This window comes from Podarcis liolepis, assembly GCF_965112155.1.
Source record: "Podarcis liolepis genome assembly, chromosome: 7".
NCBI classification, from domain to species: domain Eukaryota; kingdom Metazoa; phylum Chordata; class Lepidosauria; order Squamata; family Lacertidae; genus Podarcis; species Podarcis liolepis.
The window spans coordinates 71877254-71900566 of record NC_139561.1 but is presented as its reverse complement, the minus strand read 5'-3'; the positions used below and the strand labels follow the sequence as shown (position 1 = coordinate 71900566).

General features: G+C 48.7%; 1 protein-coding gene across 1 annotated transcript in view; it reads left to right on the top strand.

The window, feature by feature from the left end:
* Positions 1–22336, top strand: part of FOXO6 (forkhead box O6) — a 128026-nt gene extending 105690 nt beyond the window's left edge. Inside the window, exon 2 of the mRNA XM_083512165.1 lies at positions 13919–22336. Within this exon, the coding sequence (XP_083368291.1) occupies positions 13919–15394 (1476 nt within the window). The 3' untranslated portion in view covers positions 15395–22336. The remainder of the gene's footprint in view (positions 1–13918) is intronic.
* The last annotated feature ends 977 nt before the right edge of the window (positions 22337–23313 follow it).

Sequence of the window (23313 nt, the reverse complement as noted above, 5' to 3'; positions counted from 1 at the left end):
CGCAGGAGATTTCCTTTTCATTGCTCCGTGCATGGCTGCTGCTTCGCATCCCGCAAAGATCATGGGAGTGAGGCTGGTCATTGGTCCCTGTGCCTGTCTGCGTGGCAGCTAACAGCAAGTGGCAAACTGCTGGAGGGTGCTGTGGGAGCTAAGTGTGGGTGTTTATTCTGAAAGAGAATCTCTCTCTCTCTCTTCCCAGAGTCGCTATATGGCTCCCAAGCAGGAGCCCGCCAACAAAACCCACACAAATAAAAAATAATTGTGTCACGGCACTGGGAATGCAAAGTCCCCAGGGGGTAAGTGCATCTCCAAGTGCTGCCTTTAAGGGCCGGAACACCGGGTCTCTTGGTACCAGGGATGCAGTGCAAAGCGCAAATTAGCTCCTTCCCTTCCACTAATTAAGCCTGCTGTCCTAGTCACTCCCACCTCTGCATTCGCTCTTCTGGTCCAGCCACCAGTGCCTACGCAGTCCTTCATGGAGCCGGCACTGGCTCCTCAGCTCTGCTGAGCCGAGCCTTAATTACTGCTGCCGCCTTGTTTTAATGAAGCTCCTTCGCAGAGCAAGACTGCAGCCTCCATCCCATTCGGCGCTGATGAATACAGGGCAGGAATCTTCCCTCGCCCACAGAAGCATCATCCGTGGAATTGGGGGCAGGAGGTGTTGGAGGTGTGTGGGGTGTGTGTGTGTGTGTGTGTGTGCAGTTCTCCTTTCCTGCATCTCTCCCAGGAGCCTGGGCAGCTGTTCTCCACGCCTGCCGGTGCCAAAGTAAGCAGGGTGAATTTTTGTGTGTGTGCGGAACATTTTGAAAGGGTGAAATGTCTAATATACAAGGCTTGTCTAAAAAAGGCAAAAATATGTGGGCTTAGGAGCTTGAGCCAGGCCAGGGGAGGCATTTTGATTGACGGCTCCCTCCTGACTCTGGCTGTGAGGGGATTTCAGGGCAGGGAAGATTCCAGGTGGCCTCACCGTTACCTTTCCATGTCTGCACTCCTGTCCTTACTTGCCCCCCTCCCCCGGCACTGGCCTCTTGCCTCACCTGCTCAGACAGGCCCCCAAGGCAGGAGCTAAAAATCGTGTTCACATGACTAAGAGCAATAAAATGAAACAGAACCCAGAGTTTCTGTAACTGGCGAAAGTAGGCAGGGACAGAAAAGTACAGAGCATCACATGAACGTGGTGAAGCACATGCAGAATATTTCTCACACAAACACGATCCAGAAAGCATTGAGGACCCATTCCACATTATGAGCTGGTTCAGTTTATAATATTTTGGTTTATTAAGCCAAGATATGCACTGGGCATTTGTTTGAACATTAAGAACCTTCCCATCATTCCTTACATTGCATAAGTCACAATTAAACTAGGAAGCCTCTAATTAACCATAGTTTCTTGATTAATCTGAACCATGAAACTGTAGTTACTCATTTTGGATCAAGCCTGGGCACTATACCAACTTCAAACCAATGTTTAAAAATCCTGGCTTGTTTTAAAGATATTAACCATAGTTTCTCTGGATTGGATCCAATGCTGGTCCTAAAGAGAGTTGGGCCATTGGAATTAAAGGACATGCCTAATTTAGGTCCATTAATTTTAGTGGGTCTACTCTGAGCATAATTTAGTTGGATGCAACACAGATTATTCTGCTCTGGTGGACCTTTTGGGAGAAGCAATAAACTGAGCCTCTTCCAGAGAGGGGGGAGCAGGGCTCCACTTGCTGAACTATGGAAGATGTTGTTTCAGCAAAGAGCGGGAGCCATCTGAGGCCTTATGTAGGCTGGCAAGGCCTATACTATAGCTGGCCCCAACTACCTGAGGAGTTGGCTGTGCTAACTTAAAAGACCCTTTTCTGGGTGTTTCAGGCACAAACGTCTGCTCTGTGGAGGAAATGAGGATGCTATCTGTGGCCTGACCTTCACGTCTGAGGAAGGTGGAAGACCTACATCCATATGCCAGCAGGGCACAGGGGGTGAGGAGCTGAGTCCCCTCCCCCTGTGTGGAACAGCCTGTTCTTCCTGCTCCCTTACATCGTCTTCAGGGTAGTGCAAGAGCCTGGCTTTGGGGACCTGACACACGGGTGTGGACAGAACAGCAAGTGTTTAATTAGACGCTTCCTGGTTTAACTGCTGCTTGGAGCAAAGGGAGGAGAGAACGAGGTTTCATGTATGAACAAAAGGTTTGTGTATATCTCAGCATAATAAGCCAATATATGGTTGTCTGAATGCAGGCTATGCAAGTACCAGTAAAATACACACACAATGTGATCCATTTTCCTGAGTAGTTTCTACAGCCTCTGTGCTGTCCAAATCTTTATTTCCCAGGGTACAACCTACAGCGCCCCAGGTGACCAATTTTATTTAAAAAGTATAGTCCTAGAGTTTTCTTCCCCCATAGGCAGTCCCAGCGACAATCCTCCCCTAGAAAACCTACCCCACCCTCAATTCCTGGCCTAGCCCCCGGGGACTACATGCTGGAAAGCCACTTTCCACGTGCAGATTGTGACAGAATCATAAACTGGAACAGGCTTACTTGAAAGTCAGCTCCATCAAAATCAAGAGGACTTGCTTTACAGAGACAATATGATTAGGGTGGGTGCTCAGGCACAATCCTGGGAAGACCTGGGGAGAGACTTAAGGCTCGTCCAGACTTCTGCTTGTCCCGTGCCTATAAGGCATGGGTCTGAGTGGTTTCATGCTTCCTAGGATCGGATTTGAGTGGGTTCCCCACTTGCCCTGCTCCTTTCCCATAGACATTTGCACATGATAGGTCAGGAAGTACTGCAAGATCACAGCCTGCTTGGGTTGAAGGTGGGTCCTGGATCAGGAAAGGGCAAAGGCTACTGCTTTAGCACATGCAGATCTGATGCAAATCTCCTGTCCCTTTTTTGTGATGTGTAAGTGGTCACCTCAAATGAAACAGCAGTTAACATTATGTCAGACTGAAGGAACTCATTTGTACAGATTTGGCCACCTTGGCTATTGCCGTGCGCTGTTTCAGCCAGCTGCTGACAATGCTTGAACTTCCTCCAGCTGTGGAACTGTGGGTTGGTACCCTGCGATGCTGAGAAGTATGGCTCATGTTACAGACACAGGGAGACCCACCCATTAAGCTACGTTTCCCCCTCTCCCGTAAGTTCTTGTGGTGAACACTGTTAACATGAGGGGGATACACGGGCGGCTATTTTTATTTTATTTTATTTCTGGCTCACATGTATGCACATGAAATGATTCAGAGTGGCTTATGGCTAGTACGAAACATAATAATGCAAAATATTCAATCAATAAAACAGGCAATAAAAACCACCAAGCTAAAACAATAAAATATTAATTGATAATAATGGAGTGATTAGTAGAAGCCAGCACAGATTTGTGGAGAATAAATCCTGCCAGACTAATCTTATCTTTCTTTCTCACTCTCACTCTTCCCCCCACCCCTTTTCTAAATTGGGTTACTAGCTTAGGGGTTGTGAAAATGCTGTGGATGTAATTTATCTTGATTTCAGCAAAGCATCTGACAAAGTTCTCCATGATATTTTGCTTCGTGGACTGGTTTAACATAAGCTAGATGATGATGTCTTCAGGTGGCTGGGCATCTGGGTCGAATGGGTTGCTGTGAGTTTCTGTCGTGGGTCCAGTACTTTTATCATGACTTAAATGAAAAGGTAGAAGGAATTCTTAGCAAATCTGCAGCTGACATCCAGTTGGGAGGGTAGCTAGCACCACAACAGGAATACAGTTCAAAGTGGCCTCAATATAATGGAAAACTGGTTGGGGCAAAATGCATTTCAACAGAGACAAATGCAAAGTTGGCAGGAAAATATGCATATGTTCAGGATAAAAAAAAAATCTCTAGATGCTAGTCAATCACAAAGTGAACATAAGTCAGCAGCATGCTCCTGCTGCAAAGGAAACTAAGGCAATTTTAAGCTGCTCTTTAAAAAGGATACAGGGATACGCTTGTCTTGCGCTTTCAAGGCATGGGTCCAAGCGGTTTTCTGCGTGCCCTGCTGCTTTCTCTGGGAAAACTCGGTCTTTAGCGCTGAATCGGAGCAAACTTCAACCTGCGGAAAACCTGGACGACGCTTGCTCTGATTCAGCGCTGAAGAGCAGGTTTTCCTGGGGGAAAGCGGAGGAACGAGCGAAAGTCTGGATGAGCCCATAGTCAAACAAGAATGTGTCCAGAGGCAGGAAACAAAGATGGGTGAGAACATTTGAAAGGTTGAAGGAACTGGGCATTTTTAGGCAAAAGAAGAAGAGATCAAGGTAGTTTCCAGTCAACCTGTTCCTTGAGCGTTCATCCCGATTTGTTTGCAGGGAGAGTTGAGGACGTGGCATCAAAGCAAGTGTTACTCTGCACTGCATTTCCCTGCCACTTTCCTTGTTGCAAAAAGTCTCATCTGATGCGTCTGCTTTCGTCTGCCTGTGTAAAGGGGACCTGTTGTGATATGTCTTTTTCTGCATCTGAACTGCACCTAATTTTGCTGCCTAACACTCCAGTCCAGGAAATGAACAATCCCATCTCCCTCCACAACACATAAAACATGCCGGTTGTGATGTTGAAGCCCACTGCCTCCTCCTTTCTTCTTTCCCGAGGCATACCCCACCCAAAGCATCTCAACTAGGAACGGAGGAGAAGGCAGTATGTTCTCCCATAAATATATATAGTGTGTGTGTATCTCCCTTCATAAAATGTTATCCCAAGGCAGTTTACAGCACAATTTTAAAAAACACGCAAACAACAATTACAACAATCAAACCTTTCATCTATTTACATTATTAAAATGCCACCCTGTAACACAAGTTTCCTGAACAGCATGTAATAATTAAAAATATACAGTATACCCAGTGCTTTTTTTTCTTTTAAAAGAATGTTTAGGGGTACTCTCATTTTCCTACTGATATTGAAATGCTGCCCCTCAATGAGGCCAAACTTAGATTCACAAAATGTTTAGGGGTGTGCGTCCCCCTGCATCCCCCCCAGATAAAAGCACTGAATATATCTTTTTTTTAAAAAAAATAAATAAATCAGCAAACCTATAAAATGGCCAAGTGGAAAAATTTCCTAGCAAACTATTGCTTAAAACATGAAAATTTAAAATGCCAAATGAGGACAAGCATTTAGCTTGGTGCCTCAAAGATCCCAAAAAGTGGGCACCAGGTGTGAGCTTTTGGGGGCCAGGGAGGGTGTCCTACAAAAAAAAACAAAAAACAAGTCTCTTCATTGCTGCCCCCAACCTTCTGATCTCTGATAGGAGGTTCTCCCCAAGGAGGCCCTCGGTGGGAGATTTCATCATCTGAACTCAATGGAACTCAATGGAGTGGAGGCAGAACTCTGATTTCATCATCAGAACTTAAGAAGATTTCTGCTGGATCAGGCCAATGGCCCTCTGGTCCATTCTTATTCAGTGCCAGATTTAGGTATAAGCTAAACAAGCTATAGCTTAGGGCCCCGGGGCCCCCCAAAAAATTTAAAGGGGAAAAATGGATGTTCATTTCCAAAATATAAGATAAAAAACAAATAAAATAAAACCTACATACAGCAACAGTGTGTTGTGTTGTGGAGGCTGGCCTGTTCCCTAAAATATCACTGGTTTGCTCATTTTTATATATAGGGTGCCTACATTGTGCATGGACTGGTTGCATGGCAGCATGGGCAAATGGATTTAGATACCTGTTAGGTCCATAAATTACCATATAACATATATTCAACACAAAAAACAGTGACTCTTTGTTGTTGACAAAGGACAGCTGGACATATAAAGGGCCCCATTACCTTCAGTAGCTTAGGGCCTCACCTAAATGCGGCCCTGCTTATAGTGGCCAACTGGATGCATATGGAAAGCCTCAAAGCAGGACCTGAGTGCAAGATCAAATCTGCCCATTCGTGATCCTCAGCAACTGGTCATAGAATCATAGAATCATAGAGTTGGAAGAGACCACAAGGGCCATCGAGTCCAACCCCCTGCCAAGCAGGAAACACCATCAGAGCACTCCTGACATATGGTTGTCAAGCCTCTGCTTAAAGACCTCCAAAGTAGGAGACTCCACCACACTCCTTGGCAGCAAATTCCACTGTCGAACAGCTCTTACTGTCAGGAAGTTCTTCCTAATGTTTAGGTGGAATCTTCTTTCTTGTAGTTTGGCTCCATTGCTCCGTGTCCGCTTCTCTGGAGCAGCAGAAAACAACCTTTCTCCCTCCTCTATATGACATCCTTTTATATATTTGAACATGGCTATCATATCACCCCTTAACCTCCTCTTCTCCAGGCTAAACATGGTATTCAGAGTAGAGGCAGAGCACAGCCATCACGGTTTGCAGCTGTCAAAAGCCCTCACTTCCATGCAGGCAATGTGATGCAGGAGCAGGCAGCCCTTAATGCACCCATGTCCCAAGCACCCCAAGCAAGGGCTTCACCTTTTCTTGCTTGGAATAAGAGTAGACTACAAGTCTCAGGCACCCTGGTGGGAAAAGATGCTCTGCACACCAGTTCCTGCTGGCCCTCTGGGGTCTCTCCTCTGTGGCAAATGGCGTCTTTCCCCAATGGAGTTCCTGAGATTTGCAGTTACAGCCTGAGTCCCCAGTGGGGGAAAAAAGATTCTCTCCACTGCTTTTCCCTTAGCCCCCTTAAGGTAAATAGTTTTGCCTTAGGGGAGGTGAAGGGAGAGGAAGCAGGGATAGTGATCATGGACACTCACAGATTTTCCAAGGGTTTGACTGGAACTCTAGCAAAGCCCCATTGGGGGGGCAGGTGGGATGATGGTTGCTCCCCAGAAGCAGTCCTAGCCTGGGTGCTTGTTCTCCCTGAAGGTGTGTTCTCCCTGATGAGGATTTGTGTGGGGGGTCTAGACAGTGTTTCCCAACTTGGTGCCCTCCAGAGGTTCCAGACTGCATTCCCTCCAGATGTTCCAGACTGTATTCCCTCCTCCCATGACCAGCAACCATGCTGGCTGAGGCTCATGCAAGTGGTAGTCCGAGAACATCTAGAAGGCACCAGGCTGATGTAGTGCAGGGATGGGGAGCCTCCTGCTGTTTCTGGACTACAACTTCTCTCATCCCTGGCTATTGGCCATTCTGGCTGGGGCTGATGGGAATTGTAGTTCATCAGCATCACAAAGAAGAAGAAGAGTTTGGCTTTGATATCCCGCCTTTCACTCCCTTTAAGGCGTCCTAAAGCGGCTAACATTTTCCTTTCCCTTCCTCCCCCACAACAAACACTCTGTGAGGTGAGTGAGGCTGAGAGACTTCAGAGAAGTGTGACTGGCCCAAGGTCACCCAGCAGCTGCATGTGGAGGAGCGGAGACGCGAACCCGGTTCCCCAGATTACGAGACTACCGCTCTTTACCACTACACCACACTGGCTCTCTTACAAGTTCCCCATCCCTGGTCCTAGTGGAAGCTAAATTTGATATAGAAGCCTTTTGGTGGTGTCAGCAGGAAAGTGGGAAGTAGGTGGCCCCCCCCCCAAAAACCCCTCTTTTCATCTTGCCTTTCCATTCATCACATCATGTAGGATGGCTCGGAGCAATTAAGTTCTGCAATATTGCTATGAAACAATAGTGTCGAGATTGAATGCAAGGGAGATAGGCAGAGCAGATGAAACACGAAAGGAAATGGGGTCAGATTGGTACTAAAGTGTGCAAAAAAAACCAAATCATCTGTTCACTTTAGGATTAATCAGAAACAGAAAGGTAGGCTGTGTTCTGCAGTATGGCTTGCAGAGTCAGTGAAGGGAGGGGCACGTAGCTCCCTCCTCTGCTTAATCCGAGGACCTCCTCAGTGTTGAAGGCAAAGGCAAAAACTGCCCAGATTGATGAGGGCACCAAGCACGACTTGTCTGGCAAGTCATCCCGCACCTCCTCCTAAACTTTCCCTAGGCACCCCTCGGAAGGGCTGGCTCACTGTCAGATCCAGCCGCAGTTCTGAGTCCCTGTACAGCTCCCCTGTCTGCTGTCTGGGTGCACTGTCACAGCCATAATGCTTCCGTGTAGGGTTCTCGGCGTCTCACATTCCTTTCCGAAGAGGCAGTGGAGGTGCAGTGGGAGGGAAGAGGGTGATTCTTTGTGCAACTAACTGCCTCTGGCAGGTCCCCTCATGCATGAATCGCAGAGACATGGCAGCCTCTTCTGGCTGGGGGAAAGAGTAGCTGTAGCAATGTTCTTAGGTGGGTTTTTTTTTTTTAAGGGGCATTTTGTGCAGCTATGGGAGTGCCTGTTCCAAGCATTGGTGGAGAACAAGCACTCAGTGTGACCTGTCTGGGCTGGCACAGTCACCAGCCTCTTTCTCAATCTATCTCACACTGCTAGTGTTGCCAATTCTCCAGGTCTGAGTTTAAGTTTCCAAGTTTGCCTGGTCCCTAACAGGCGGCAGACAGAGGGTCTGAAGCTCCAGGTGGGCAAAAGTGCCTAACAACAACAGCAGCAGCAGCAGCAACAACAACAGTGCATGCAGCTTGCAAGCTTCAGCCTGGCAAGAGCTGACTGCAACTTATAACATTGACACTTGTGGAAGGGGTCTGCTCTCCTCCTCTCCTCTCTCCCAATTAACCTCCATCTCCAGGGACCCCCTAGGTTTCATGTTTGGGCCCTGAAATTTCAGGGTCTGGGATGCTCCTGACCTGGCAACCATACTAACAGCAGGTTCCTTAGTTAAGAAGATGGGACAGGGCAGCATTTTGAGCTTGAAAACATCCTGGAGAGGAGTGGTGAGTGGTCGTTGAAGGAGAAAGCAAGCACAAATTCTGAGCAGCCATCTGCTGGCAACGTTTTGCTACCTCTCTGCATTGTGGTCCATTTTTCTCTCCCTGCTGCTGCTTTGGCATTCCCATGTTTCTTATGCTGTTGCACTTAGGGGTTAAAGAAAGTAAGTTGTATGCTTATGCCACGATAAATCACTTGGCTTTTAAGGTGCCACAAGTGTTTGTGTTTGCTGAAAAAGGCTTAACACTAAGATAGTTACCCCTCTGGAAATTGTAAAAGGAGTATTTCACACAACCTATTACCTTATTTTATCATCTTCAATTAGTGAGAAAGTGTTTAAGGTTCCGGGATTGTTGCTGATGTTGTTTTCTTTAAAGGCTTCCCCTTAAAGCTGAATTTTCACAGTGAAAACTGAATTCTGCAATTTTGAGATTCTAATTTTCAGCTCAGGGGCTGCTTCAGTTTGGAACCCTGGAGCACCTCTGTCTAGTGCATCACCCTCCAATGACATACCTGGGAGTTAGGGCAGTGCAACAGTGGGAATGGGGTGGGCCAGATTCTTTGGTGGTGATTTCTTTTCCAGTATCAGGGATCATATCTAACACAGCACAACCTCTAATAAAGCCACCCACCCCTTTCTTAGTGGTGGCAGTGGGGTTGGAAATGAGCTTCTGCAAACTTCATTGTTCCCACTAGGGAACAACAAAAGCGGTTCTGGTTAAAGTATGGCGTTTCGGAGCAGCTTTTGAACCCAAGATAGCACATTCTAGAAAGTGAAGCAAACGTGGCATGCGAATGTAGCTATTGGACTCCCATCCTCCCTGAGTAACCATTGGCCATGCTGGCAGGGGCTGGTGGGAGTTGGAGTCCAAAGACTTTGGCAGGACCACAGGTCTGCAATAAGAGAATTGCAACCTGGGGATCTAATCCTGATTGGCTGGAGCCAGAGGCTGTATGCATGCAGCAAGGTGGCAAATGGCATCAGGAAAAGACTATAGGCCAGTGTTAGGCCATGCAAAAGGTCCTGGGTTCAGTGCTAGGACCAGGTAGCAGGGGTTGCAAAACAAAACAAAAAAACCACCTCTCCCGGCCTGAGATTCTGCAGTCCCAGCCAGTCATTTTTGCACTAAGATGGACCAATACTCAGACCTGATTAAAAACAACTTCCTCTGTATGGTGCAGTTCTCTTCCTGGGTGCCCCAAAAGGGACACGATGCTCCTTTGTTGCTGGCAAGAGCACCCAGGTGAGGACATTTGAGGATGTGCAGGGGGAATCAGTGCCTGAAAGAAACCCTTCGATTCCCTAGCCGGGATTCTGTATTATTCCTTCCCTCTGTCTCTTTCCAGGTGAGCCTGCTGGTTCTGAGCTGCAGGATGGAAGGGGTTAACAGCCAGACCCTACCTGCCACTGCATTTTAAAGATGCTGAGATGAAAGCCCATAATTTATTCTCCCCACACACGAAGGAGCAATTAGTTCTAAACACGGCTTAATCAGTCAGCGCGAGATTGATTTCTGTAGACTTGGATTTGGTGGCTGCTGGCAAGGTGCCAGCCTGCGAGCAATCTCCAAATAAATGAAGTGCAGAGAAGTAAGCCATTACATAATATGATATATGGGGCCTGTAACTTGCTTGCCTGCTCATTAGTATGCCTCTGGACAGAGGCATGGCACCAACTCTCTGCAGACTCCTCAGCCGTCCTGTCATCAGGCAATATTGGAAATGTGCTCCCATCCCCATGTCTGATGCAGGTGCTTGTGAGATAGATTCAGCCCTGGCCCCAGCAGATCACTTCCTCAGCTCCAGACTAAAGGAGCAGTCATCTCACCTCTCCTTACAGAACCAGCCTCTGCTGAGGCTGGAATCCGTCAGCCTGGGAGTTCAACAGAGAGCTAAATCAGGCACCAATTACGCTCATTTCTCCAATTCCAGTTGTCAGCCTACTTTGGCCTCTGGATGATTTCCCTCTGCATATTCTCCAGCTGCACTACATGAGCACATGATTTGGCATGCAGAGAAGCCCAGTTTTTGTTTGGAAGCATGCATGTTTCTAGTCCTTAAGGAGGTAAAGATGAAAGTGTGCGAGGAGGAACAACTGCTGCAATCGCAGAATCCAGGGCGAGGCTGAACGGGAAGTTATTTCAGGAGTCAGGGACCGAGGCTCCAAAATTGTTCATAGTTCCTTGCCTGCCGCTGCAATTAGGGGAAACTGAATAAATTATGCAAACTAAGCAGATGCATGTAAATTATTTTGCATAATTCATAAAGGCTCCAGATTTGGAATGTATGTTTAAAGTACAGGGTATACACAGTGTTTACTATCTCTTATTTGACGTGAAGCATTCCCATTTTGCAGATTTAGGAAACTGAGGCAAGAGGTGTGCTTCATACCAAAGACACCTGATAAGTTGGGGGTGTAGCTACTCATATTTGTGCCCCACCTTCTCTAAAAGAAGGGCAGGGCAGGAAATAAGGACTATTTAATTTTATCTTCATAAGGACCCTTTGAGATTGATTAGTCTGAGAGACAGAGATGGATTATTTCACCATAAGGGTCTACCTGGACAGATTTGGGGAGCTAGCTGTAGTTTATTGAGGTTGCTGCGAGATGTTAGGATTCATGACCCCTATTCCCCTCCCACTTTGAGAACTATAAACCACTCTGAGAACTATAGCTCAGGTGTGTGTGTGTGTGTAGGATAATAACTCTCAGCACCCTTAACAAACTACACTTCCCAGAATTCTTTGGCAGAAGCTGTGACTGCTTAAAATGGCTTCATAGTGCTTTAAATGTATGGCATGAATGTGGCCTAAGTTGGACACAATCCAAAATATACAATAATTCAATGATTGTTTTTATTTTTAGTGGAACCGAGGTGTTTGTGTATGTTTGCTTCTCTTTGAGGTCAAGGAGCAAGATAAGGAATTAGACAAAATGCATGAGGATAAGCTTGATGGTCAAGATTTTCAGGGGGGAAAACCCTCCTGGTCCTTCCCCCCCCCTCTCATCTTGTTGCCCAGTTGCTTGAAGAAGGCAAGTGAACTGGTGGCAGAGAGCAAGGAGCACCAGCCATGGGGCTAGGATGTTCCAGGAATTGGCAGCGGGCCTCCTACTGGTCACCAGCCTCAGCAGGTGCCAATATTTGATGCTGGCACCATCCACTGCCCTATGCACGACGGAGGTCTCTCCCATCTCCTTGCTGCTTGCACCAGCAGCTGGGCATGAGAGGCTGAATCCAATTGCCACCCATGCCCTTTGGACCACAACGGGCACGCAGTCCGCGGCAGCGGCGCTTTGCCTCTCGCTATTGTCCGCCAGGCTAATCAGCTGTGCAGAGCCCCACTGAGAATTCCATGGGAAAATTCCTTTGGATGGAAGCAGAGGAATAATCCACAGGTCACAGGCGAGAGTTTCTCAGCGTCCCACGCTTGCCATGGATCAAATTCCCTGCTGGCTCTCTTTGCCCGCCAGGCATTAGAATCAAAGGCATCGCTGGGAGCTGAAAGAGCAGAGAGAGCCACCTCCCGCCCACCCCCCCCTCCCGCCGCAACTCCATTTGCCGTGTTTAAGCTTGCTTTTTTGGATGGTGTTGAAAAAAATAAAAGGGGGGGGGATGAATCCAATGGCAAAGAGCCCTTGGCATAGCTGCAGCTCCAGCTGCTGCAAGGGTCTTTGTCTGCCATGGGAATGGGGGACCTGGAGAGGCCTTTCCGTCACAGAGCCGCTGAATGGGGCACTCAAGGATCTCTTGGGGTGCCAACTTGCCCAAGCGTCTGGGCAGGCACGGATGTCATGTTTGAGTGAAGCAGAAAAGTGGCCATTTCTTCAGGAGAAGCAGAACTGGGAAAGGGTAGCCGGGCTGTTTCAAGCAATCTCCAGTCTTCAGGGACTGTTAAATAATGATGCCCGACTCCTACCTGGAGCGGGAAGTTCCTTGCACTTAGGGCACATCTAGAGTTGCCGCCTTTGTTATGGCAAAATTCAGGACAGGGTGGGGCAGGGCAGTTGGGGGACGATCCCCCCCCCCAATCTGAATTTCTACATCTGTCTGTGCTTGGCTACGCAAAGCTTAAATACATGACCTTTCACACACCCTTTCAAACACATTCATTTGTAGAGGATCCCTAACTTGGCAGAGAGAGAGACAGAGAGAAAAGACCTGAAATACAGGCCAAAACTGTATCAATACAGGATGTAGCATTTTACACTGAAATACGGGACAATCTTGCATTTTACAGAACAGGTGGCAAGCCTATCATCCATACCATACATTTAAAGCACTATGGTACCACTTCGAACAGTCGTGGCTTCCCCGCCCCTCAAGAATTCTAGGAACTGTAGTTTGTTAAAGGTGTTGAGAGTTGCTGGGAGACCCCTGGTTTCTTCACAGAACTACAGTTCCCATAATTCCCTGGGAAGAGGGATTGGTTGTTAAACCAACCTTGAATATTGTAGCCCTGGGCAGGGAACGGTGTGTGTGTGTGTGTGTGTGTGTCTTGGTACCCTTAACAAACTACAGCTCCCAGGATTCTTTGGGAAGGGAAGCTCTGTCTTTTTAAAGTGCTATCATAGGGCTTTAAATGCATGGCATGAATCTTGCCTTAGGCTTGTTCACACATGGCACTGAACAAGCGGTGCTTAGTCATGTGCAAGTGAAAGGGTGCACACTTGCTAGTTTGCACAGCCAGCCTGAAACACTCGTCCTGAAAGCGAGATGAGCTCCACAACCCCATACTTGCCTTTGATTGGACTTAACTGTCCAGGGGTCCTATACCTTTTTTCTTTTACCTTTACTACACACATTCACGTGCACACCCAGACGTGGTTCGCGGACATTTTCCAGCCAGGCAAAAATGTTGGTGTGCAAACCAGGGCCAGTGGAGAGTATGGCCTGGAGAGAGGGGGGAATTACTGGGGAGAGTTCCATGGGTCAGACAGAGAGGTCCAGAGAGTCCCTTGGCTTAAGGTCTTAAGACTACAAAGATGCTGCTTATGAGCATCCTGTAGGCATCTGAATAGCCACTGTGAAAACCAGATGCTGGACTAAATGGGCCACTGGCCTGATTCAGCAGGCTTTTCTGATGTTCTTCTGATAACTTTGAAAGTTTGGAGGCATTGGCTGCTGGCACTGGTGGCCTTGTGTGATGGTACAGTGGGCTTGGGCTGCTTCTCTGGCTGGTATTGATGGGGGTCTTCTTCTTTTGTCTCCCACTCTGTCTGCAGAACTCGATCCGGCACAACCTGTCTCTGCACACCCGCTTCATCCGTGTGCAGAACGAGGGCACGGGCAAGAGCTCCTGGTGGATGCTGAACCCCGAAGGGGGCAAAACCGGCAAGACGCCCCGTAGGCGAGCCGTCTCCATGGACAACAACAGCAAGTTCCTGCGGATCAAGGGCAAAGCCAGCAAGAAAAAGCAGCTGCAGGCAGCCCAGGAGCGTGGAGAGGAGAGCCCGGCCAGCCAGCAGGCCAAGTGGTCAGAGAGCCCTAACTCCCATGCGAGCGAGGAGTACGACGCTTGGGCCGACTTCCGGACGCGGGCCAACTCCTCGGCCAGCACCTTGAGCGGGCGCCTCTCCCCCATCATGGCCAACCACGAGCCGGACGAGCTGGAAGAGGACGACGGGACTCCGTCCTCCCCGCTGATGTACCCCAGCCCGTCCAGCACCATGTCCCCCTCCTTGAACGCCCGCTGCTCAGTGGAGATGCCCCGGCTGACCGATCTCACTGGCACCATCAACCTGAACGAGAGCCTTGGTGAGAGCCTCCTGGAAGACCTGCAGGACAACTACAGCATGAGCCCTGCCCAGCCGCTGCCCGCCGGGGGCCTCCGGCAGAGGAACTCCAGCTTCAGCTTCAACTCCAAGTGCTCTGCTGTGGGTGCTGGGGGCGGAGGAGGAGGAGGTGGCGGTGGAGGAGGAGGAGGAGGAGGAGGAGGGAGCACCTACTGTGGGACCATCTACAGCCAGCCGGCCATGAGCCTTATGCGCCGCCTGCCCATGCAGACCATCCAGGAGAACAAGCAGGCCACCTTTGCTCCCATGAACTCCTACCGCAATGCCTCCTTGCAGGACCTGCTCTCCTCCATCTCCTACGCCCACAAAGAGGGCGAGGCGCACATGCCGCAAGCCAGCAGCATGGGGCCACCCCGCGGCCACAGACAAAACCCCCTTGTGTGTGGCGGCGGGGGTGGGGGCGGTGGCGGCGGAGAGATAGGTCTTGTCCCCTACCCTCCCCACTCGTCGTCCCTCATGAAGAGCAACGCGTTGTACCACCCGTCACCAGCCAGCCACCACCACCACCACCCGATCAGCAACAGTGCCTTACCCTCTCCTATCAGCCTTATGAGCCTGCCCAATGACTCTTGCAGCATGGTGGCCATGCCCCATCACGGGCACATCCATTCCTACATCAACAACCAAGGGGCACACATGAGTCTGCTAGACTCCTTGCAGGGACCCTACCCAGAAGCCATGCACACCCCTGTTTTGGGCCAGGACAGATTCCCAGCAGACTTGGACTTGGACATGTTCAACGGTAGCTTGGAGTGCGACGTGGAGTCCATCATCCTCAACGACTTTATGGACAGCGACGAGATGGACTTCAACTTTGACTCAGCTCTTCCGCCGCAAAACGGCCTCAACATGGCCACTTTGCCCAGCGCCCCGCAGCCCACCAATCAGAGCTGGGTGCCTGGGTGAGACCTGCTTCAGACAACTCTGACCCACCAGTCAGCAGGATGAGAGGGTGGGGTGTGTGTGGAAACAAACTTTCTCCCCCGCCCTACTCCGCCTTTCTTATTTTCTTTGCCTTCATTTGTTCAGCCAGGCTAGAGCCATCTGTTTAAACTTGACGACAACACTAAACACACACATACACACACACACACACACACACAAATACACAATGTAGGGTAAAATGTTTTGAAAGGTACCGGCGACTACTCGCTTGTGCCAGGTGTATCGTGCAGTAAGTCAGATCTGTCTTTGATGTGTGCAATAGGCACAAGTTAGCCATGGCATTGCAGAGCTGCTGCCCGCCCACCCCCTTCCCTCCCCCTTTCCCTCCCCCCTCCCTTCCTGGGCACCTGCACTATTGCACAGAAAGAGGGAACTAGTGATTTGTGGCTAGAAGAGTCATCTGGGTCTCCACGGTGGCCTAGGTAGCCTCAGTGAATTGACAGCTCTGGCTTTTCATTCACCCCTTTCCTAATTGTTTTCAGTACTGCTCAAATCTAATTGGACCCCCTAGCTCCATTTCCTGACCCTTGCCCATCTGTGACACTCCTTTGGCAAAGGCCAGTAGCTTAGGATCCCCTTACTTTTATTATGGTGGGGGGTGGGGCTCTGCGCGGTCTTGACAGATAGCAGCACCAAGAGCTGCAGGGGAGAAGCTTGCAGCACTAAAGGCAGTTGTAACATCAGTTTGCTCTGCTACCATCCCTGCCCAGCTGTTCCCACCTGCAATCACACTCATGGCATGGCTGGCGCAGAAGGGAGGGGCTCCCCCCAACCATTGTAGATCCAACAACTGACATTGTGGTTTCCATAGCCCACTGTGCAAAGGGAAGCTGATCTGAGCAACGCCAGCTTTTTCACCCCCCCCAACCCCATGCTTGCAACAAGAAACAACAGGCAGTTGGGGGCATGAAATGTGTGTGCGTACAGCACAAGCAGAGGCATGTGTGCCAGCATGGGTCTGCTTCAGTGCGCAAGCACTGCACAACTTTTTGCACACATGAGTGGCACTTACTGCTACGTTAAGAGCCAGCCACAGGTTTGGCATGGTGACTGCTGTTGCTGCTGGCCTGGGAAACGGCCAGGGTAAGCAGAGAGGCAGGGATGGGGAACAGTGGCAACTATTTATTCTGGCGGTATGCACCTTCTGGCCTGCGAAGGCTCACCATCGCCAATGCAACCCTTGCTAGGTTTGCGTGGGAACTTGTAGCCTGTAAAGCGAGGAGGGCAGCTATAGCAGGTAAAGATTCAGGAATTGGGGAGGAAGGTGCAATAAACTGAGATACACACAGACACAGGGGTGAAAAAGGAGGGCTATTGGCGAAAATCTGGAATTTGACCAGCCCAAGATCATCTAGGCTAGGAGAGGTGATGTGGCTTCCCATGAAAGCCACATCGAGGGACCGAGGCCCTCATTTTGGTAGTTCAAAGGCTGAAAATGGAGGAGCCCAAGACACCTCAAAGTAACTAGTTTTCTACTTAGATAGCCCATAGCAGGTTAATGGTGGACGGATGTTAGTGATGATTAGGGGAAACAGGTTCTGTGTGAAACTAGGGGTTCTCCCCAGTGTGGAGCTCTTAAAAGTACTGGAGTGCCATACAAAGTCCTGCTGGACAGCCATAGGTTCTGTCTATATCAGCATACTTTTTTTGCAAAAAGTCAGGACCTGTCAATTGGGCCATCTGAAACGTTCACCCTGTAACAATAAGGATAGGTGTCAGTAGCCTGCAGAGTTTGGAAATGTGATCAGTTTCTGATAGCACCTCTAGTTGTAGCTAGGCAGGGCTTCCCTCCTCTGGGTCACCGAATGCCCACATTATTTGAGGGCTTCCTGTTCTCTGTGATATGAAACATATCAAATTGCCTTATACAGAGTGTTGGGTCCATCGAACTCCGTGTTCTCTACACTGGCTGGCAGAGGCTCTTGTGGGTTTCATTGAGAGGTCTTCCTATCTGAAGATGCCTGGGGTAGAACCTAGGACCTTCAGCACAAAAAACATGGGCCTGGATACAGAGCTCTAGTGAGATTTCTGCCTCTCTCTCTCTCATGGCACCGCTTGATGAGATGTGTGTGTTTTGGGAGCAGGGAAGTGTGGAGCACGTACTTCCTCACTTCCTCTCCCACCACCCTGACACCCTGTCTTTATGATGTCACTTCCAAAGGTGCTCCTTGACACCCCCTTGCTTGTTTATTAAAAGGAGGCTGGGCCTGTCCAGGGATGCCAAAACTCCATGAACAAGAGAGTCAATGTCAGCTTGTCTGAACATGGCAAATTAAGAAAACTAGCACAGCTATGCTTATTTTGAACCACTTGTTCCTCTTCTTGGAATCATGGAAGGAAGACAATGAGAAGTGCTTCCCCCCACCCCCCAAAATATGGGTGATGGAAGTCAACATGAAGTTGTTACAGTAGGTCACCGGCCCATGAGCTAAGCCCCCTAGAAACATCTCCTTTGCATCAGCCAGAGCTGGGCTCCAAAATCCATATTAAGCTTGGCTAATAACAGGAAAGGAGGAGAGGGAGGAAAGTGACAGACAAGGGAAGGTCCCATACTCCTCGCCAGGACACCCCATGCAGGAGTACAGGGGAGCTTCTTTGTTCTACTAGATCAGATGCTTTGTCCATCAAACCTCGTTCATCTAGTCTGTCAGGGTCTCACTCAGATAGTAGTCTTCCCAGTGACCTGCTGTGTTATAACTAGGGATCCTGGGGATTGGACCCAGGAACTGCAAAACATATGCTCTGCTACTGAGCTACCAGCCACACTGGAATCATAAAGCACAGGAAGCAGCCCTTCCTCATTGCCTGCTCCTTGACATTTTGAATTGGGAGATTCCAGGGGATCTTCTGCAGGCAAAAAGCTGTGTGCTGCCACTAAGGGACGATTCCCTCCTATTGTGCTCACCAAATCAGCTCCCTGCCCATCTTCCAATGTGATTGGAGCACACCTGGGTTAAAATGCACAGTGATCATGTAGTCTTTTCAGCCATTGTCCCCTTAGGTGTGCTTAGATGCCTCCCTTAAAAACCAGAGGGACCTTAAGACTGTTTCAGTGGTGCCTGGGTCTTCCCCACCACATCCATTCAACCAATAATTACAAATCTACTTTTATGTTTGAGATTGCGAATCACGGCTTCGTCCCGTGGAACCTAAACAAAACTTGAGAAATGAAAACCATCAGCACTGTGATTAAAAAGGGGGAAAGTTTATGATTTGGTCACTCTGAAGGAGCAGGGGAGTGTCATGTGCAGAAAAGAGCTTTCTGGGTACATAGCTCAGGTGGAGTCTTTAAAAGTGCACCTATCTGTTCTGGCTGCATACGAAGGGCTGGGTTTTGTTTTTAAGCAACAAGGAAGCCTTGCCACTGCTTCAGGCTGCAGCTCAGTGTCCCTGGCCATGCTCCTGGAACATGCGCCTCAGTGTGATGCTATGTGACGAGGTGGCTTCATTCTCAGGGGGATCTCCTGGCTACCCCCCCCTTTTGCGGGGCCATGCATGATAGTCCCTAGGGACATTCCTTTCCAGGGCCATAACCGGAGCTGCCAAGCCACTGTTTCTTAGGGGAGAAATTTGACTCAGCCCGCATTTAAAGATGAATCCACCCAATTTGTACTTTCCAAAACAATACACAAACTTAAAAACAGCCATCTTTCAAAATCTGCACATGCCTGAATTTTGAAAGGCAGTTCTCCAGCCAAATAATGCATACAAAAAAAAAGAAGAAGAAGAACATACAAGAGTAGAGGGTACATTGAAGTGCATATGTTAAAGTAACACTCAAAAAGGCATGTGCATATTAGGCAAAAATGCATACAAACATGGGTATATTGGGAGAAATTTGCACTAAAATGTTGATGTATTTTCAGGAGGACTTTTTTTAAAAAAAGTGAAACGATATGAATACCTGGAGAATTTAAGGTTGGGTAAATTAGAAACTGGGAGAAACCAAAAGTGTCAGATTCTTCTATCCTGACTGCTTCTTTTCCGTTGTGCAAAAGAAGAAAAAAGCCCTCAGCTTCCTTGTATTTAAGCTGGAGATGAGATGATCTTTAAAAGAAATTTGTCCACCTCCAAAAATAATTGAATACCTCCCTCCCTGCTACTTCCACAGATGGTGGGAATAATGTTCAGCTTCTGGCGGTGGGGGGGGGGGACATTTAGCCCAGCTCTGCTTTTGAGCTGGCTGCTTGCACACTCTGGTGTGCCGGAGGAAGCAGATCTGTATCTGGGACCACCAGATGCAACTGCACAGCCCGTTGCCCGTGACTTGAACTAGAGGGGAGGGAGCAGGATGCTACGTAGACCATCATATTACCATGCAGAAAGAAACATGTTTCTAACGGAAATTTTTTCAGAGGCTGAATTCCCTCTAATGAAAATGACGTGATTTCACAGAGCGTGTGGAAAGAGATCTTTTATTTCATAGTGCTCCTGTGCCATAGTGCTCCTCCCTCAGTTGTTTTGCACGGGGCGTGACCTTCCCACCCAGATTTCCCCTGTGGCCCTCCGTCTTCATAGGCAGGAATGGGCATAACTTAAGTGTCTCTTTAGTATGGAACGGAAGGGTGCTCTCTGCCAAGAATAGAGAGGTGAGGGTGGCATCCAGGCAGATTATCTTAAGGATAGCCTCGGCTCTTGCTTTCCGTTCATGTCACAGCACGGTTTCTGGACAACGAGAGAGAGAGAAAAGTGCATCCACTCTCCTCTCCCCCTTCCTCGGCTTGCCACCACATCACAGCTAATTATTTTACCCCACCATTATTCTGCCTCTCCCCTACCCCACCCCCCTGTGATTTGCACCTAGACCAGGTCCCAAAAGCCTATCAGCATTTGGGCAACATGTCTTGCTACAGCCCATAAGAAGGGGAGGGTTTCCCTCCCATTTTTGCCCATGAGACTGGCAAGATATGTGTTGGAGTAGCCTGCAATCCTCTTTGCTCTGGGTTTCTATCAGCTCCAGGCTAATAATAATAATAATAATTAAATAACTTCAGATGGGCTCACAGGCTATAAATGTTTACATTGCTGGATCATGTACTGAATTTAATATATTTTGATTCTTTTTGTTTGTTTGTAACCATTATTGCAATGGTGCTCTTTTTTTCTTTTTTTTTACTACTATAATTATTTTGGTCCAGCTCCTGAGATCATTTTAATAATTTCAGCCTCAGTTTCCCAAATGGATTGGACGAGAGCACTAATCATAATCGGAGTGGCAAGTCCAGTGCCAGCAGTCTGGCGTACACAGAAGTGGCAGGCTGTCAAGTATTTGTTGCTTGTGGAGCAAGGGTGTGTGTGTGTGTGAGTGAGTGAGTCTGTTCCCTGAGGATTAGGAACCCAACTGCCTCCATTTAATCTTCTGTGAATGCGCATGTGCACACCCCCACACCCTTGATCTTGAAGTGATGGAGAGAAAGGAAGGAGAACCTGGAAGGAGGATAGAAGTGGAGAAAATGCCTGCTCTCACTCTGAACAGACCAAAACCTGTACAGTACAAATCAAATCATGTCCCCCAGTGTTAATGCAAGGAGACTGAGAGACGAAAAAGGCCCCTCTCCCAGTGCACCCCAAGCTGTGACCCCAATTTTGTGGAGGGCAGGAGGAGAGGCTAGCCCCCCTCATATGCTACCTGGCCACACAGCAGGCTCAACCAGAGAGACCCCTCCCCCAGCAGCAGGAAGCGCCCCTCTTTGCTCAGCGATCTTTGTGGTGTGTTAACCGTGAGGTCATCGTGTGTGCAATGGAGTCATATTTGCTAAGCGTCGTGTTTTACCGTCTTTTTTTGTGGAAGTGCAGTGCAGCGCTGAGGGGCTGGGGAGTCGAGCGAGGGCTGGGCAGGGGCGGGCCGAGGAGCCGATCGCAGCCGCTTAGGAAGGCAGTGGCCTTGGAGGGATGGTGGCGATGAGCAGGGAGACGAAGGAGAGCAACTGAGGTGGCAGAAAACAAAACTGAAATCATGGGCGTGTGTGGTTGCCTTGGAAATTGAGATTTATTTATTTACTGCCACCCACCCACCTGGGCTTCTATGGGGATACTCAGCCTGTAGCCCTGACTTGAGGGTCAGCGGCCAAGCTAGCCAACAGAAGCAGCTTTGACCACCCCGATGGTCCATCAGTTGATCTGGCCTCTGCAGGCTTTCCTTGTCCCCTTCCCATTAAGTCACTGAAACCTGTGAATGCGGCTGACAATCCTGAGACCACCCACGTCTCACCTGCCTGCCTTGGAATAGCTTCATGAAGCAAGTGCCAAGCAGAGGAGACGTCTTGTGTGCTACATGGCCGAGAATGCACGTGGCATGGGCCATGTCCTTGTAGCTTCAGGCACTGTGGCACCCATCAGCTATAACAGGGAAGCAAGGCGTGCCCTCACTTTTCCATTAACACTTGGCGCTCCAGAGACTTAGGATTTCTGGTCATCCCCAGAGTGAACACACTGGCATTGATGCACGTGACTAAGTTAGGTCTGTTGACTTTGGTAGCTCTACTCGGAGCAGGGCTTGGTTGGACACAATCCTCAGCTAAAACTTCGAACAATTCTGCTGGAAACAATTCATTAAACATTTGGGGGTGCTCCTCCCTCTGTTTTCTTTTAATTCGCCTTCTTTTTGGGTGGGAGGAAGGACAAATTGTGCTCAAAACTGAAAGATGATTATGCTTTCCACTGTTGTACTTGTGTCACCAATCCGATGCTGATTCAGAAGGGCCAAAATGCCATTGGCCCGCATGGGTGGGATTCCATCTCCCCAGGGAAGACAAGCTCCTGCGCTGATGTGAGTAAGGAGCGTTCCGTGATGACTCTTACTCCCTTTCCAACTTCCTGAAAACTCTTTGCCCAACTCCTTGTGTAATACAGCCAGTGCTTAGCCAAGGTTCAACTGAGGAACTTATGAAGTAATTTTTTTTTTTTTTTAAAGAAAAGGGTGCTACAGGGCATGTGCAAAATCCTTCTCCCTCACATAACCCAGTATCATGGAATAGGAGCAGAACTTCCAAGCCAAGCAAGGCCAGCTGGATCCTCAGAAAACCCTCTGTTTTTTAGACTGAATGCAGAGCTGCTTTGTGTGAATGAACAAGAGTGGACCTTGCTATACGGTTGTGTAGTCACGGTGCTTTGTGGATCCTGAGATCAGGTTGTGTGACTCCAACATCCAAGTACAAAGCTGCCCTTGGGTCAGCCCACCATATCAGGGTCTGTGGGATGCTTGTATTTTAAAAAATAAACAATTACACTGTAAGGAGCAATTGGCTGCAGGCAGGGGGTTCCTTCCGGCGGCTCCCCAGTTTCAGCAATGCTGAGTCATGACAGTGCATACAGCAGGCAGGTGAGTCATGCAGACCTCTGAACCAAGCTCAGTTGTAGTGCATCAGCAATGCCCTGTGCTTTGCAACTGTGCCCTCATTTCCAGACCTGCACAGGAGAGCTGATTCACATGATGTGGCGGAAGGTCGCGCAGGGTGAGGCTGCACACCAGATCTGCGGTGTTCAGGTCTCATCGAAACACTAGCTCCCCAGAAAGGGCCGGTGCGGGGGGGTGGCACTATGCCAGGAAGTTCTGCATAAAAGTTGGGCCAAACCAAACATCTCAATGAAAAAGGAAAAAAGAAAAATGGTGTCTTTCCCCCCCTCCTCGTATTTATAACTGTACAGATTCAAGGGGGGCTTAGGGTTTTCAACAGGCTGTTTATCTCTCACCACACATATATTGTACGCAATGTAACCTTCTTGATTGTGCTATTCTAGTTTTTGTGTATGTGGCAATGTAAAGAACTGTGTATAGTGCATTGTACAGCATATTTTCATGAATAAAATTGTTTTAAATATGAGAAAATGGGGCGTGTGTTGTGTTAATGTGGGTCGCAGGAGCCATAAAAACCCAGACA